Genomic DNA, 18,341 nt, shown 5'->3' with positions numbered 1-18,341 from the left:
CTTTGACACAATCTACATTGTATAAGCGCTATACAAATAAAGGTGAACTGAATTACAGCGTCCTTCTACTAAAAACGAAGAACTTCTGTCATGCGAGCACAACAGACGATAAAAGTAAACAAATGTTTTCTCTTGCGATTATCTAAGGCATAACTGTAAAGTGTCCATCTTCGTCTGGAATAGGCAAAGGAAGAGCAGCTCATTTGCATTTAAAAACAATCAAGAAACAGGATATTTCCACTTCAGCTCAAAAATGGGTAGTTACAGCATGGTATAATGCATTTTCAATGTGGTATTTTAAGCTGGAACTTCTGACACGTTTCAGGGACACTGCTCAGAAGGCAAGTTTGCAAAAAAGCATTGGTGAACATGAGTGCAGTTTTTTTTTTAATAATAGCCATTAATAATAATAATAATAATAGCCATTTTAATAAAGCTGTTTCACTTACTTTGACAGAGTATATACAGGAATCAGAGACTGAAATTCAATACCTTTTAAGACCTTTTTTTAAGATTCTTTCCATACATTTTAAGACCTTATATTCACTTTAGGCTTCAACCGGAAACACTGGTGAGATTTTAACAAAGTGTATTTACTAAATATAAATGTAAGAAACTAATAAAATCCATTAAATCTAGCTAATTCTGCAGGTTGGTGCCTATAGAACTGCAGAAATAATGGTGTTGGTTACTGCAGTAAACAAAGCAGCATGATGTCAAATCTAGCAGGATTTTGTTGATTTCATAAAATACACAGCATCCTGATATTTGCATATTTAATTCAGGCAAACTTTAGCATACAACCATACACTGCATAATCAAAAAGATAGAAAATTTAATACCTTGCAAAACAGCATTTAAGACTTTTTAAGGGCCTTAAATTTCTCTACATTGATTTATCAACTTTTAATACTTTTTAAGACCCCGCGGACACCCTGTTTGAGTGCGTCTGATTTCTTTTTTGTATACCTTTGTCAAAAGACAAAGACTATGGAATACACAAGACATGTCACCCGTACAGTTTTGAATGGGGATAACGGTCAATAGGAATAACGAAGCTCCGCCTACAAGTACAGGAGCCAATCATTGATCACTATAGACTGATTTTTCTGAGGAAGAAGCTCGGACCAGATGTGTGCTTTTACAACTGTTTTTGTGGTCAACAAACTCACTGAAATCTCAGAGAATACTTGCTTCACAGACATTCCAAATATATCCACAAAGTTTGAAATCTGTACTTTTAAATGAACCAATTACTCTTGAAAACAAAAGTTTTTTTGGTTTTGTAATCTTTATGAAACGAACGAAAGGTACAGTCCGTCTTGTCAAACGCACATCACATGACAGCAAATACTGAAACACCCACAAACTTGTAAACAAAGAGTCACTGTCATTTCTGGAGGAGATTCACCATCAAGACTAGGGCTACAACTGACGATTATATTAATAATCGATTAATCTGTTGATAATTTTTTTGATTAATCCATGAATCTGATTTTTTTTAAAAGCATTCATTTCCAACTCTTAATTCAAAAACAGAACTTAAATCTTTAGAAAGTGCAAACATGTTGTCATTGAACATCCCTGAGCTGTTATAAAAATAAAATAAAAAATTAACTTAGTAGTTTTGTTCTGTTTTCAATCCAAATATCTAAAAAAAACTTGAATAAAGATACACACTAGACACATGAAATAGCATAAGATATTATAAAAAAACACCTCAAAATAAAGTGATCGTTTGCAGTGTAGCTATACATGACAACAGATTGAAAAATGATCCAAAAAAGGCGAGCGAATAAAAACGTGTCTTTAGTCTTGCTAAAGACAAAGTGCAAAGTAGCTATACCACCACTGCCTTATTACTGTTATAAACCCTTTCACTGGTGAGTTTTAAAGATTCTATCTGGCCCTGGGAGAGGATTTTGTTAGGCAATCATTTTTTAGAACGTTCACCCTTAATGTTTCCACAGCGACACATCATGTTTGTCACGTGACACATGCAGCCACAATAGCGCTGTATGACAGATGTATCCCCTTTATTATGCTTTTCCATTTTAATACAAAATATCGACACACTTGCTCATCATGTCATCAACTACCTGATATTCCAATTCACAAAAACGTGAGTGTTTGTTGTTTAAAAGACGTATAAATGATCTTGATCTACAGTATAATGTGAGATGGGCATCGCCATGTTTACTTGCGTCCGGTCGTATGCCTCATTCATAAAAGCAGAACACACAGGATTTAGCACAAATTCATCTGTTACTCCCGAAATGCATGCAAGCAAGTGGCTGGCCAGCTGGGAGAGGAATAGATTGAACTTTGTTACTTTCCCTACGTGTATCTGATTTGAATAATACACATCGGCAAATTATATTTGAACGAATTGTCAGACTTCCATAGAGTTTCTTGTTTTTTTACAAACTCTAAATGTACTGTTTTACTAGTACTTGTGTGTATTTACATGTCTAAAACATAAAATAAGTATTGGACGGTTAAAAACACTGCATAATTGTGATGATAGGACACGTCTTTCTCTGGCTCAGTGCCAGCCAACGCACTAAAGCTCAGCTTAAATTTTTCATGTCATGCTTAGTGTGAAATGCTCCCACACCTTGGATGACTAGGGTCACACACATTTCTGTGCCTTCGCCATGTAACTTTCCTCTAACGTTACCTCCGCTCGTTTTTTTACTCTGTCTTGTCTGAGGCACCGAATTCTTCTGGCATCAGAGCGCAGCAGAGGCAGAGTGCGTTCACTCCGCTTCACACTCAACTAAAGTTTTTTTTAATAATCAAACATCTCTGAGTCGCGTGTCATGACGAATCAATTATGAAATTCATTGCCAACGCTTTTAGTAATCGATTTAATCGATTCGTTGTTGCAGCCCTAATCAAGACTAAGTTGCAAATAACTTCAGAAGACCAGCAGAATCTGACGGAGAGGATGATATTTTGTAGAACGGGCAAAAATAAGGTTTGTCTCGTGATCTCCTTCCTTTGCAAGGTATATGCAGGAATCCTAAAGGTAATTTCAATACCTTTTTAAGACTTTTTAAAGGCCTTCTCAGAATATTAAGAGCTCATCGCCACTTCAAGTTTGAATCAGCATCAAACCTTCAACTCAATAAACAGTTGTAGATAAATAAATCAATTGAGCACAACCATGCGACAGAACTCTGATAAACTCGGAAGAAACAAAGCTTAAAAGAATAAATTACGTGATTGTTTTTACGCAAACTAACATTTTTCCATTTTGCTGTCTTTTTCGCTCTATTGTTTTGTTAGAAGGGTGGAGAAAACAGCCCACCTTTAAATATTTTACTTCAAATAATAGTTAAATATGCATAACTTCTAAAAGCAGGATAGGCGGCTACATACCATTATGCTTGTGTGATGACAGCTAGAGTTAAAGCTGCAATAAATAGGAGCAGCAAACATGTCAATAACTCACTTCACAGGAGTGGCCAAGTTTGGTCTTTTAAAGCCACATTCCTGCAGAGCCCCATTTCAACCTTCAACGAGTAAGATCACTTCCAAAAGGATTGGTCACCACCGCCTTCCATAGTATTTTAGTTTGACCTACTAGGGCTGCACGATTCTGGCTAAAATGAGAATCACATTTTCCTTTTGCTTAAAATAAAGATCACAATTTTCTTATGATTCTGTAGATGTAAAATAAAGGTTCATATAAGTGGGCAATTTTTACGATTATTTCTCAAACATACGGTAAAATAACAATAATGATATTAGGCCAGTGTGCATGTCTATTATTGGTTAAAATGCTCAATTTTATATACTTGCAATGGTGGACTTGAATAGACTTTAAATTAGTCCTAGTTGTTAATTCACAGTAAAGTGATGGCAACTATTGCCATAAAGTTGAATTATTGTGTTTGAGACATATGCTTGCAATCTGCCATTGACACCATTATTAGACCATTTTATTTCACTGGTAAAACGAAACATTTGTCATTATCAAATTCCCTCTTGCATTATATTCAACATTATATAGGCTAGAGTAGGTGTCCACGTTGCCGAGAAACATATATAAAACAATCTAAAGACTTATGTGATTGCCTTTCTGCTTGTTTCCTGAACTTGAAAGTGGAGGCTGAATATGACTAGAATTGGCATTCCAGATGTGAACTACTCATAAACAAACGCAATACAAGCTATTCATGGTTTAAGTGTTACTAAGAAAAAAAACGACTTGCTGGTGAATGTAGACAAGCACACTTTGACCAATGAGAGGACCGTTATGCTCACACATATTTTCTCACATTTAGATGCACTTTGAAATAGTGTCTTGTAAAAAACAAACCAAAAAGTTGTGTTTTTTTAACACCAAGGCAGCTTTAATGGATTTATCTGTTTCTGTGACAAAACTATATTAGAATTAGAATTTTTTTTTATTTTATTATATTTGGTTTAACTTTGTTTACACATTCTACAGCGTTGACTGAGAAAAGATGCTTACTTTGTGGGTTTAAACCCAGTAAACATGCTGAAGTGATAAAGGGTTTTGGCAATTTAGTATTTTTTCAGAACATAGAAATAATCTATTGGTTTTAAACCCTGTAAAAACAAAACAGAAGGACTTGCATGGAAAACCTTTAGCATAAAATAGCAAAACCAAACCCAAGATCGAAGTAAGAAATTTACTTGTTTGAAGGTTTCCTGCTCTTGACTTTGTGACTGGGCTCATAGTCTGACACAGACTCGTCACTATTCGCTTCCTCCTCTGCTGAAGAGTCTGAGGAACCACTTCCTGAACCCGAGCCGGAGTCAGAGTCTGATCCAGACCTACACACACACACAGACACACACAGTAAAAGTAAACCACACGCAGAGCGAGACCATAATATTGTATGCTTTACCAATGTAATCGGATTCCACAGCAAATAAACAGCCACTCACCCTTTACTCCTGCTCTTTGAGTCATCATCTGACTCATCACTACTGGAAGAGTCCTGTAGGTGAGAAAAGAACATTTTAAAACTGAGGATTTGGACAGGGATTTGCTTTGAACTCTGCAAAAAGAGCATGCAGTACCTCATCTGAGCCGGTGTTTGAGGAGCTCTGCTGCTGGAGTTGCTGCTGTTGGATCTGCTGCTTCCTGAGCATAGCCGTCCTTTGCACTGTCAGGATACTCGGGTTGGAATTCCAAAACTGCAAAGTCACAACATACCCTTTTCAAAAATTTGCCCACAAAGGCTGTTTTTAATGCCTGTTAATCTCATGAATAAAAAAAATCAAGTTTCAGATGCAAAAGAAGAGACAATACCAACATTTTTATTTCAAAGTATAAGCAAGAAAATCCCAAAACATGTATTTGTGCATGCATGGGAAGGACGTTAACTTACACTTGACAGAGTATGACCTGTGATTGGCTGGCATGTGCAATAGTGTATTTGCATAGTACCATCTAATTGGTGCTTGCAGTTGAACATTTTTCTAATATCTTTCACGAGCAACTGACCCAACGTAATTCGATAGACCCACAATTCAGTTCAGTGGAACTTGACGTCACTCCATTCAAAGTAAATGAGACAATTAATTATTTAAATAGATAAGATCGATGATACGCATGTTTTGTATGGGAAATCATTGACAGTTCCATCACAGTAATGATAATATTAGAAAACTGCTGAATAACTTTAATTGCAGAAATGGATCAGTCCAATAATCCCTTTTTAAAGACAACTAAACTAAAAATCATTATCACTAAAACAAAGCTATAACTCAATCAAGTGTTGGGGATGAAGATTACCAGTTAAATACAAAAGTCTGGTGAGTTAACTGAAGACTCATGGCCCATTTCAACTGAGTGGTACGGTACGCTTTTATGACCATTTCCACTGTCAAAACGTACCTAAAAGCGAACTGTACCACTTTTTGGGCACCCTTAGTATAAGGTACCTAAGCACGACAAAATGGTACCAAAAGGTGGAGCTAGACGCGCAGCTGAACGCTATTGTTTTACAGAGATGCGTCACGCACAGAAGCAGGTGAATGAAAACAAAGGAACCGCCATTTATAAAAACACAGCCGAGACATTACACCGCAATGGTCAACATGAGCTCAAACAAACGTTGTCGTCTTGATAAACAGCCACAAAAAAGAACAAAATCTGCAGTGTCCTGTAGTTGTGTTACAAGCCCGTCTAAAAGTGCAAGCGGTTTCGCTTTCTCGCTTGCGTGTCCATATTTGAAATTACAAACTTCTTGAGCTCATATTAATAACATGTGCGTAATCATTGAAGCACTCTGATATCCGATAAGTTCAGAAAGTGATAAACGGGAGAGTGAAGCACGAAAAATAGGAGAAGCCGAAAATAACAGCAGCAAATCATGCTTTCTGCAACCTAATACATGAACAAGCTGCCATGTTTAACTATTATCATCACCCTTTGGACTATTGTGAACTGGGAATGACGGAATTACTTTCTAATAAGAGGCTGCGGTCATTTGGTATGTGAACGACCCGTACAGCTTTACGGTGTCATTTCCTTGAGTAAAAATTACGTCGTCTGAAACTTTCTGTACACCACACCCACCAAAAGGGTACCCTTTTGGCAGTGGAAACGCAAGCCTGATAAAGGTGACCCGTACCATGTTGTACCTCTCAGTGGAAATGGGCCATCAGAGAGTCGGATATGCAATAAAAATGAAGAACTCACTGAAGTTTGCAGTTTTATGGCAGAAAGGCTTCACACTCATGCTGAGTTTGCAAGCCATTCTGACTTACAGTACAACACATCAATTATACTCTCTACACAAGACCAGACAGGGTGTGATTCAGGTAAAGGATTCTGATTGGTTAAAGCAAAGATAAACTATTTTAAATATGTATGTCAACGCATCAAACCTGAAACATGCTGATTCTGTGGACTTATAAATAATCAAATTCCCACTGTCTTAAATCATCTGACAACTTGAAGCTTACCGCTGCTCCATCGATTTTGTTGTCTTGATCGTTCTTTTCCTTGGATTTCTCTGAGTCCGAGTCTGACTGGCTTCCAGAATCTGAGCCACTTCCTGAGTCGCTGCTCCCTGATTGGCTGCTGCTAGAACTGCTACTGCTTGAACTCGAGCCAGAGCCAGAACCTGATCCTGACCCGGACTCATCATCTGAATTACTGAGACACAAACAAACACGCATGATTATAGATCAAAGTCAAGTCAGCTCGCTTGCTTTGTATTTTTATGAACAGATTGGAAATTATAAACAGAATTATGAGAATAATCATTTTGAACAGTATAAAACTTACAAGCATTTATTATGATTATGCAATAATATAATTATCACGAACTTTGTAATGCTTCAGAATTCACGCAGGGAAATTCTGTCATAACAAACTCCTAATAAAAGTTACAAACTTGTAGGAAAGATGTACAATAAATTGTATTAATGGAATAATTTCTAACAAACATTAATACATTTTTAATGTCAGTACATGCTTTCCAGCTACAATAATGAAGCCCGAGTTCAAAATAATGTGTGAAACTTGAAAAATAATCTACTTTGAAGTGGGCATGGGACGATAACCGGTTTCAAGGTATACCGCGTGTTGGAAAAGTCAAGGTTTTAAAACCACCAAAGTGTTCGTCATACCGTTCCTATGGTGTAAGTTTAGTTTTTTTTTTTTTAACAACTACTTCATTTAGTTTTAGTTTTTTAGCCTTTTAACCGCACAATGTTAATTGATGCACAGACACAAATTTAGTTTTATTTACTAACTGTTTTTTGTATTAATTAAACCAATAATATTACGTATTTTTAGAAACATAAGAGCATTTGCACACACCTTATAAAAAAAATCTCTTTCGGTGATTGGTCATGTTTTGCGCTTATTTGTTTTACTGTATCTCGATTTACAGCAAATTAAAAATACAGCATTTTAATGGTGGCACCTTTACTGTTAGTGACATGTTTACCGTTTCAAATTATTTTCTATGTTTTTTAAATAAAGTTTATTGTGTTTAATGAGGGAAAATTTGTTGTTTTTTACCCAGACAATTAAATAATTATCATATTTTAGAGCAGTGATTACAATACCGTGAAACCGTGACATTTTTAACCAAGGTTATCATACCGTCAGAATCTCATACCAGCTCATGCCTACTTTGAAGCTGGTACTGAAGGTACTAGTAAAACAACTGTTCACAAACTACCTCCTATGGCACTTTAAACCTATTTAAACATATTTACACTTTTATACATGGGACAAAGATGAGACATCACATTTTTGGTGTTTGTGTAATTTTTACAAGAGAATTATTAAAAGTATCATGTTAAAAATATATTAAAAATGTGTTTAAAAGAATTTACAGCAGCAATATACATATAGATATACAAGAATAAAGAACATATACGGTTATATATTTTATTATTTAAATAAATTTTGGTTGACCAATGTGTAAAACATACAGATTTTTTGCAATTTTGGTTTTCATCATTGAATCATGTGTACATTCAAATTACTGTCATGCTAAAGATAAATATTATTATTAATATTGCAATTACACAGCTGTTCACTAAAGCAGATTTGATTTTAGATCTCTTTCCATACCCACCTTTAACAACCTTTTCCCAAAAGATTAAATCTTAAAACATACGAAAAGTAAAATGTGTAATTCCTGCATTATTAATCAGTAATAATGAGCCTATTCACTTTCAAGTCGCAGTGTTTTCATTTTACCATTACAATATTTAGCAAAACACCAGTTACAGATTTAAAAAGCTGAATTAAAAGATAACTGACAAGTACAAATCTAAAAAAAACAGGTGTTATACAGGTGTTATGTTAATTCAGCAGACAATGTTAAAACAAACAATACATTAAAATAAAGCAATCATTAGCGCTGTATGCAAATTAACACCTGGGATAAGTAGTTAGATGTAAAGGTATGTTTAACCGCTGTTTACAAAGCAACAGTTGAAGCATGTATACAGTTAGAATGTTCTAATGTGAAAAGTCTGCTGTATTATTTTAATATTTTTATTCTTTGTTGTTTATATTTTCTTATACTTTTCTTTTTTACTCCTGTTTATGTAAAGCATTTTGAATTATCGTTGTGTATGAAATGTGCTATATAAATAAACTTGCCTTGCTGTTAAAGGGATTGTTCACCCAAACATTAAAAGTTCTTTTGGTTCAGCTGAACACAGAAGAAGATATATTGAAGAATACTGGAAAACTGTAACCACTGACATCCATGGTGTTTGTTTTTCCTATTATCAAACTGATTTGGAACAAGTCAGGGGTGAATAAATGATGACAGAATTTAAATTTGGGGGTAAACAAAATAAACTTTCATGATTTTAAATTATTATTTTTTTTGTCAAAAGAGATTTTGATGTAAAAAAAGAGGCACCATTAATATCCAGCAACATGAATACTATGAAATTCTTTAATCTATCTTCTTTTGCGTTCAACAGAAGAAAAAAAAAAGTGAAAGTGTGGAAAAAGTCAAGGATGTAAAGGATGTTCCTATTTAAGTGAACTATCTTTTTGAACTGCCTGCCTACAGCAAATAAATACAGAACAGAAAGTAAAAGACTCCAATAACAATCAAAGCCATCATCAAAACAAGTGTCTATATTTCCCAAAATTAAACAGTAAAAATAAATTCTCTCTAAATAAATTAAACTGGTTTAGTACATAAGCATGATTAAGAGAAAATTGCCATTTTCATTTATGGGAGAACTATTATTTTAACATCAAAATGACATGAATTGTGATTACCTGGACTCTCCGCTGCTGTTGCTGACACTTTCATCCTCACTGCGTCCATCCATCTCAATCAAATATTAAAGATTAGTCCCTGATGAGATGCTAACAGTCTGTGTGTGCCGCTTCAGAGCAGCTCACCTACAAAAAAATATATATATACATTTAAAAAGAAATTAGACCAGAAGCTTATACAAATGAGACGTTTCTATTAAAGTTCTATTACTTGACAGTAAACAATGGTGATTTCTTTCAGTCTACAGCAATCTGAGAAAGTGATGAATCCAAAATAATGCTGGAACGGTCTCTGTTTTATTTATTTTTAGCAATAATGTGAATTGTAGACATGTGCAAAGTAGCAAAACTGGTAATATATAAATATTTGTTTCCATATATAATGTGCATTGAATGTTTACAGATCAGTACAGTAGTCCTCATGTTGCTGGGATTAAACACTCCATCAATAGCTTCTTCATCACTTCATCTCTTTAAATCACTAAACTTTCCCTTTATCCTTAATTTATAAATTACAGTGATAAAGCACATGTTTTCATTTCTACTAAAACTCCACATGAGACAAATATAACTCTCTTATCGCTTATGTAAAGCAAAACATTAAGCATTGCTAAATGAATGAAAGTGATCAGAGTGGTATTGACCGCAGAGGCCTCTAGGGTTTCAGGCCTGTGAAGCCGCGAACTCGCCTACGCTTTACAGCCGCTTAAAGCGGCGCCGAGCACGGGCACAGGTGCGCATTACCGTCGGGTCACCTTTACATCGAGGACCGTTTACAAATACCTATCGTCACGAATGTTCTCCGGTCTTAAAATTACAGTTAACATCACAAACACTTATTATTAGAGTATGTTTTGATCATATGCCCCATTAGTCGTATCGGATTGGCGCTACATTTCAAATCTTTCATCAGTCTCTTTCTGTTGTAGCAAGCTAACTTAGCTTAGCACGCTAAAGCTAAAAGAGAAGCGTGTGTTAGCTGTTTGGCTACCGGTCGCTAACACAAGTCAAGCTATGGGGGTACAGTATAGATGTAATTTTGATCACATTAATAATGTACCACAATTTTGAGACCGTATAAAAATAACATTCCGAGCTTAACACGCCATTAGTTTGTTTAGCCAATTATCTCGCGTGCTAAGCTAAATGAGCAGCCTCACTCAATTGGAGTTTGATTTTTATGGGACTTTTTGCTTTCAATTCAGCTGGCTCGTCTCAAGCACTTGAAACAAACAGTTGTGACTGTGAACTTGCGGGATTTGCCCCATCGTCGGAGCTTCGAGTTGAATTTGATGTTTTCTGTGTAATATTGTCCGGTCATCATGCTGTTGTTGATTCCCGCACTGCGCTTCTGTAGATCCGCCGCTTAGTTTGTTTTTATTAGCCTTTAAAACAGTCAAATACAGCAGCGCGGGTGTCATACACGCATAAAGCCGTGAATACCAGACCACCACCGATTTCTTAACTCAGTCCATCACGTCCTACACTTAGCTGCTGTGGTTTAGAAGGTGTTTTTATCTGTTACCTGTCTGCCTGTGCGCTGTTTTCCGACTCTTTCTGATGATCGCCGCTGTCGCTCGGGAACTCCACGGAAAACTCGTACACTTTATTCTGAGAGAGAAGTTTCTGGATTTTCCCTCCACGGTCAAGAGTGCCTTGGGTTTAGATGCTAAGCGGTTTTAAGTATTCCATGTGCCGGGAAAACAGATGGGATAGTAGGCATATTTTAGCTGTAAATCCTACACCAGCCGGCCTCCGCCATGACGCGCACGAGCACAGAGAGCGAGAAACCCCGGGCTGTGACGTCACCCGCCGCCGCCGCTCTCCCGCGAAACAGCACAATCAATATTTTGGTTCTGAGTGACCCATCAACAGCCACACTTTACAGTAAGCTTCCATTTGGTAATGTATTTACTAACACGAGCAAACAACCAATCGTTCAATACAGCATTCATTTTAGTTCGTGAAAACAGTTCTTAACGCACAACTTTGGATTTCAGTAACGCATTAAGGGTTAGTTCACCCAAACATGAAAATTCTGTCATCATGTACCCATCGTTCACTTGTTCAAAACCTAGTTGCGTTTCTTTCTTTTTTAAAACTTTTTATTTAAGATTTTTTCAATATATATATGTATATATATATATATATATATATATATATATATATATATATATATATATATATATACAGAACATCCCCTTCCCCAACAATTTATCCCCTTACACATGAGGTGATACATAAAAAAATAAAAAAATAAATAAATAAATAAATAAAATAGTAAATAAATAAATAAATAAATAAATTTAAAAAAGGTATTGCCATCATAATTACTTTAAGGGAGGATACACTTGTACATCAAGTTACATTGTGTTGCATTGTAGTTACATCAAATTACGGTGACAGTAGGTTAAGCAACTTCTAAATATGTCATAATACTTTTCCACCTCTTCAGAAAAATATCAGGCTTCATTTGTAGACATGCAGTCATTTTTTCCATTAAATAGACCTGTTTAAGTCTCTGAATCTACTGAGCCACCTTTGGAGAACTTTCTTCCATCCAGTGTACTGTTATCATTTTTTTGCAACCAGTAATAATATCCTTGTTAAGTCTTGTGTCTTCATTATACATTTCTTTGGACAGTGCTCCCAGTAAGCACATAACTGGATCGAGGGGTATTTCTATATCTAGTATCTTATCTATTTCTTTTTTAACATTTAGTTGCGTTTCTTTTGTATACATTTAGCATTTAGTTTCCTAGCTCAGAGGTGACGGCAAGGTTCCATTAGTTCATGTTTTTACATCCTTGAACTAAAAATGAACTTGTACATCATTCTATTAGCTCAATATTTACTCTCCCTCTTGTGGTCTTAAACCTCAAAATCATTTTTATCATAGCATTTAAGAATTGTTTCAGTTTGTACTTACAATCAGTTAGGCATGGGCTGGTATAAGATTCTGACGGTATGATACCCTTGGATAAATATATCATGGTTTCACGGTTTGATGGTGTTGTGATTACTGCTCTAAAATATATTCTTTTTAAATGTCTGGGTAAAAAAAACCTTTGAACACAACTTATTTTATTTTGAGAAACATTTACATTTTTTTGTAAAAGTAAACATGTCAGGCTAAATAATTCAAATGAAATATTGACTTCTGCTTTCTTCATTAGTTTCAAAAACACTGATTTCTGTGCAATTTAAAATGGCATCTTTGGATATTTTTTCTGCTGGAGATACTGTTGTCCTAAAAAACAACCTAAATTAAAAAAATCATACGCATACCTTAGGAACAGTATAGCAGAACATTTTGGTGGTGTTAAAACCTTGACTTTTCCAAACCGCTGTATACCTTGAAAACGATTATAGTTCCATGCCTACAATCAGCGTTGGGGGTAACGCAATACAAGTAACGCGAGTTACCAAATAATAATACTTTTCTAAGTAGCAAGTAAAGTAACACATTACTTTTCAAAATTAAGTAATAATATTTGAGTTACTTTTTAGTTTAATTAATTCTTTTTTTTTAAACTGCTCAATTATAATTAAAGTCAATTACGCAGTCAATAAGAGAATATGTTCATTAATTTGAACTCATTGAAGAAAAGGAAAAGGGGATTGTCTCAATGGACAGAGATTTTACTTGAGACAAATACTACAAAAGTAGCAAACACATTGCTTTAAACTTTCAATAATATTTATATATGGCATGTATAGCTCTGGGGTCAGGAAGTTCTCAGATAACATTCAGAATTTTTTTTGACGTGTTTTTTTTTTTAAAGGTAAATAAGGTGTAGTTTATACAGTGGGTTGTTAACTGCAGAGCTCCTCTATTTGAAAGAAAAAACACAAGTTCTGAAAGAGATCAAGCCTCAGCCAGGGGTGCGTTTCCGGAACAACGCCGTAGCTTGTGGCTGAACTCATTGTACAATGCATCGTTTGGGAAAAGAACGATGTAGTGATGAGTGTTTCCCAAAACCCATAGTTTCTCTGCCGCAGATCCATCGTTTAAACCACGTTAGTTATATCATAAAACGCCCATAACGATGCTGTAAACGGGGTGGAGTAACAACTTCTTTAGAAAAGAACCCCATCATTTATTTGCAAATTATTTTGTTTTACACACAGACGCATTTAAAAAAAAAGTGTCATATAAATAAATAAATTATGAGGCTATTTATTAAGAAATGAAATTTAATATGTATTGTTTATTAGGAAATGGAAAAAAATCTAACTTTAATAATAACATTAATAATGATGATGATGATAATAATAATAAAGTAGGATATTGTTTATTTTATTTTATTTTTTTGAAAAGTCTACTTTTACAATTTGACACTTGTAAACCACTGCTAACCAACAGGTCCATGTCATATACAGTACAGATACTTAATAAATAACCTACTATAAATTAAAAACATTATAGTATGCTATGTTTTTTGTTTTCACAAGCTTTGGAGACGTAACAAATTCCTCTTTTAAATAATAGGTCACCAATAGCTTTTGCTATGAGCTTTGACTGTGTTCCAAATGGCAGAAATGTTTTCAAAGTGCACTACGAAGGGAGCACAATTGTAAACATGAAGATGGCTAAAACTGAACTGTAAAAATGCTTTGAAAGCAAATTAAACCTTAGACAGATGACTTTAATGCATTTAAAAAAATCATTTAAAGTGTAAATGTTAGAATGTTCCAAATGAATAGGGCATAGGGGGATAACTGGAAATAGAACACAGCCAGGAACTATGTTTCTAACTGCAGCTCCAGAGGTGTAGTTGCAAGCATAGAAGTTTGCGACGCAGTTTGAGAATGCTCGTTGGAATGATGGATTTGGGAAACACCAAATCAACAAACTATGTTTGTAACGACGCAACTTGCGACTTTAGTTGGGTAATTATGGTTATTGGAAATGCACCCCAGGTAATAAAAAGTAACCCAAAAGTAACGTAACGCATTACTCAACATAAAAAGTAACTAAGTAGTTACTAACTACTAGTTACTTTTTGGGGGAGTAACTCAATATTGTAACTTTTCTCAACACAGTTTACAATTAACATTTCTAATTAATATATTTTTCATCATTCCATTTTCTGTATTCTTACAATTAGCAGTTCTGTGCACACAAATGCGCTTTTACCTTAGGCTTGACTAACATTTATATACTATTTATATTTATAGAATATTTGTTGTATTTTGCACAAAGAAATGTGATTTGTACAAATATCTTGTAATTGCACATTTCATTATTTAAAAAAGTTTTGTTCACAGTGCAACAACTTAACAGTTACAGCAATAGATAATAAATAAAAGTAGACTAATAGATAAAATAAATCAAAATGATTAGTTATCACAGTAAATGCATTAAAAAGTTAAGAACTATGGCTTGTATCAATGTAAAGTTTTGTTTTAAGTAGAGGTAAAATTAATGTTGTAACAACCTACAGGATGAAGTGAGGGGATGCTTATGGCTAAAGCTTTGTGGAAAACAGGTAGACAAGTAAAAAAAAAAACAGAAGAAGAAATGAAGAAATGTCAAGAAAATACATCAAGTGAAGTTTATTTTAAAACAATTCAGCTTTGTCTACAGACATAACAAGATCATAAAGAGTTAGTTCATGCAAAAATTGAAATAACCTATGATTTACTCACCCTCAAGGCAGGATGTACTGTATATGACTTTCTTCTTTCTGACAAATCCATTCATAGCTAAGTGTCAAAAAATGTTTTTACATTTTTAAATATAGATGCTTTAATTAAATGCACTGATTCACTACACAAAGACTTCATTCATCAATCAGAGCACTGTGGGGCTTGTTTTACTGTTGGATACATGTTCTGTAGTTCAAAAGGGACTGACTGTACTTAATTATATTTCATGAGTTTAAAGAATAAGAATCAATCTCAACATCTGTTTAAGCAGATCATCATATTATTTTCATCACCTGTCCGAATGATCAAAACTAATTTTATCAAGTTTATTGGCAACCATTCGTTCCGGGAGGGGAAAAAATAAAAAAATCATCATAAGAGCTAAATCATGAGACGCATTTTCTCACAACGCAAACAAATTATGAAAACGCCTACATTTTCTCACAACACTTACAAATAGAAAGGAACACAACAAAAATGTTTCAAGGGGACCCTAAAACTTGACGGACGCTTTTGTTAATTGTTTATTGTGCCATGACTAGGACTTCGTCCGAAACCGCATACTTCGATACTATACATTCATTCATTCATTTTCTTTTCGGCTTAGTCCCTTTATTAATCTGGGGTCGCCACAGTGGAATGAACCACCAACTTATCCAGCATTTGTTTTATGCAGCGGATGCCCTTCCAGCTGCAACCCATCACTGGGAAACACATACACTACGGACAATTTAGCCTACCCAATTCACCTGTACCGCATGTCTTTAGACTGTGGGGTAAACTGGAGCACCCGGAGGAAACCCACGCGAATGCAGGGAGAACATGCAAACTCCACACAGAAACGCCAACTGACCCAGCCGAGGCTCAAACCACCGACCTTCTTGCTGTGAGGCGACCGCACTACCTACTGCGCCACTGTGTTGCCTCCATACTATACAGTACGCTAAAATCAGTATTCGAGCAGAGTAGTATATCCGAATTCATAGAAATCGAAAATAAGTATGCGAGAAGGACACCCGGATGACTTGCTACTTCCGGCAAGATTCTGAAATGCACATCCCATGCACGCTGCACTATCCCATGATGCGACGCAACTGATGCAGGTAGCTCATGTGACCATGACAAAACGGCAGATCTAGTAGTACGTCCGAATTCCTATAATACTTCTCATATTCAAAGTGTATAGAATGTACTTTTCTAAAACTGAAGTGATTGTGTTTGGGAACAGAGATGATGTTCTCAAGGTGAATGCGTACCTTGGCTCTAAGGGTCAAACAACAAAAAATAAGGTCAAGAATCTTGGTGTGACTCTGTGGAGTCAGATCTGAGTTTCAATATTCATATCAAAGCAGTCAGTAAATCAGCTTACTATCATCTCAAAAACATTGCAAGAATTAGATGCTTTGTCTCCAGTGAGGACTTAGGGAAACTTGTTCATGCTTTTATCAGCAGCAGGGTGGATTACTATAACGGCCTCCTCACTGGCCTTCCCAAAAAGACAGTCAGACAGTTACAGCTCATCCAGAACGCTGCGGCCAGAATTCTGACCAGAACCAGGAAATTAGAGCACATCACACCTGTCCTCAGGTCTTTACACTGGCTCCCAGTTACATTCAGAATAGATTTTAAAGTATTATTTCTGGTCTATAAATCACTAAATGGCCTAGGACCTCAATACATTACAGATATGCTCACTGAATACAAACCTAACAGATCACTCAGATCTTTAGGATCATATAAACTAGAAATTCCAAGAGTTCAGTCAAAGCAGGGTGAATCTGCACCCCTACCCCTACACCCCTCGCTGCTGGAATCAGCTTCCAGAAATGATCAGATGTGCTCCAACATTAGGCACAATCAAATCAAGACTGAAAACACATCTGTTTATCTGTGCCATTACTGAATGAGCACTGTGCTATGTCCGACAGATCGCACTATTATGTTTTTCTCTTTTTTTCATTCTTTTATAACACATTTTATCTGTTTTTATGCTTATTTATTTTTATTTATTTATTTATTTTTTTTACCATTTTTATTATTTGTTTTTATTTCTCTTATACTTGTTTCTTTTATTCTAAAATAAACTTGCCTAACAGCCGAGTAGTATGTTTAAATTCAAATGCAGTACCTACTGAGTAGTAAGAGGTTTCAGACGGAGCCTAGCTCTCTGCAACTCTCACAAGCTAAGCAGGGCTGTGCCCAGTCAGTACCTGGATGGGAGACCACATGGGAAAGCTAGGTTGCTGCTGGAAGTGGTGTTAGTGAGGCCAGCAGGGGGCGCCCAACCTGTGGTCTGTGTGGGTCCTAATGCCCCAGTATAATGAAAGGGACTCTATACTGCTCAGTGAGCGCCGTCTTTCGGATGAGACGTTAAACTGAGGTCCTGACTCTCTCTGTGGTCATTAAAAATCCCAGGATGTCCTTCGAAAAAGAGTAGGGGTTTAACCCCATCATCCTGGCCAAATCTGCCTACTGGCCTGTCCATCATGGCCTCCTAATCATCCCCATATCATAATTGGCTTAATCACTCTGTTTCCTCTCCACCAATCAGCTGGTGTGTGGTGTGCAGTCTGGCACAAAATGGCTGCCGTCGCGTCATCCAGGTGGATGCTGCACACTGGTGGTGAATAAGGAGATTCCCCCCAATGTGTAAAGCGCTTTGAGTGCCCAGAAAAGCGCTATATAAATGTAACCAATTGTTATTATTATTATTATTATTATTATTATTATTAGAGCGTAGGGATGTTGTAAGTGATCTTTAAAAGGTAAGGTTTTGTTTTCTTGTCTTTTGTATTTTATTGGCCTAAAAACCCATAACCTAAATAGCAGAGTTTGTCACGTTTTAGGGTCCCCCTGAAACATTTCCATTGTGTTCCGAGATATTTGCAAGTGTTATGAGAAAATGCAGAGCGTTTTTTTGTCAATTTGTTTGTGT

At 35.7% G+C, this 18,341-nt stretch overlaps 1 protein-coding gene across 2 annotated transcripts in view; it reads right to left on the bottom strand.

Annotated features, from left to right (window-relative positions):
* Positions 1–11,535, bottom strand: part of chd1 (chromodomain helicase DNA binding protein 1) — a 60,136-nt gene extending 48,601 nt beyond the window's left edge. For both annotated transcript variants that reach the window (XM_056466311.1, XM_056466313.1), the window contains exons 1-6: positions 11,280–11,535; positions 9,755–9,880; positions 6,952–7,144; positions 5,059–5,175; positions 4,924–4,976; positions 4,669–4,809 (exon numbers count right to left, since the gene is read on the bottom strand). In XM_056466311.1, the coding sequence (XP_056322286.1) occupies positions 4,669–4,809; positions 4,924–4,976; positions 5,059–5,175; positions 6,952–7,144; positions 9,755–9,807 (557 nt within the window). In that variant the 5' untranslated portion in view covers positions 9,808–9,880; positions 11,280–11,535. The remainder of the gene's footprint in view (positions 1–4,668; positions 4,810–4,923; positions 4,977–5,058; positions 5,176–6,951; positions 7,145–9,754; positions 9,881–11,279) is intronic.
* Positions 11,536–18,341: the final 6,806 nt, after the last annotated feature.

Source organism: Danio aesculapii, chromosome 10 (assembly GCF_903798145.1).
Source record: "Danio aesculapii chromosome 10, fDanAes4.1, whole genome shotgun sequence".
NCBI lineage: Eukaryota > Metazoa > Chordata > Actinopteri > Cypriniformes > Danionidae > Danio > Danio aesculapii.
This window is presented reverse-complemented; position numbering and strand designations above follow the sequence as displayed.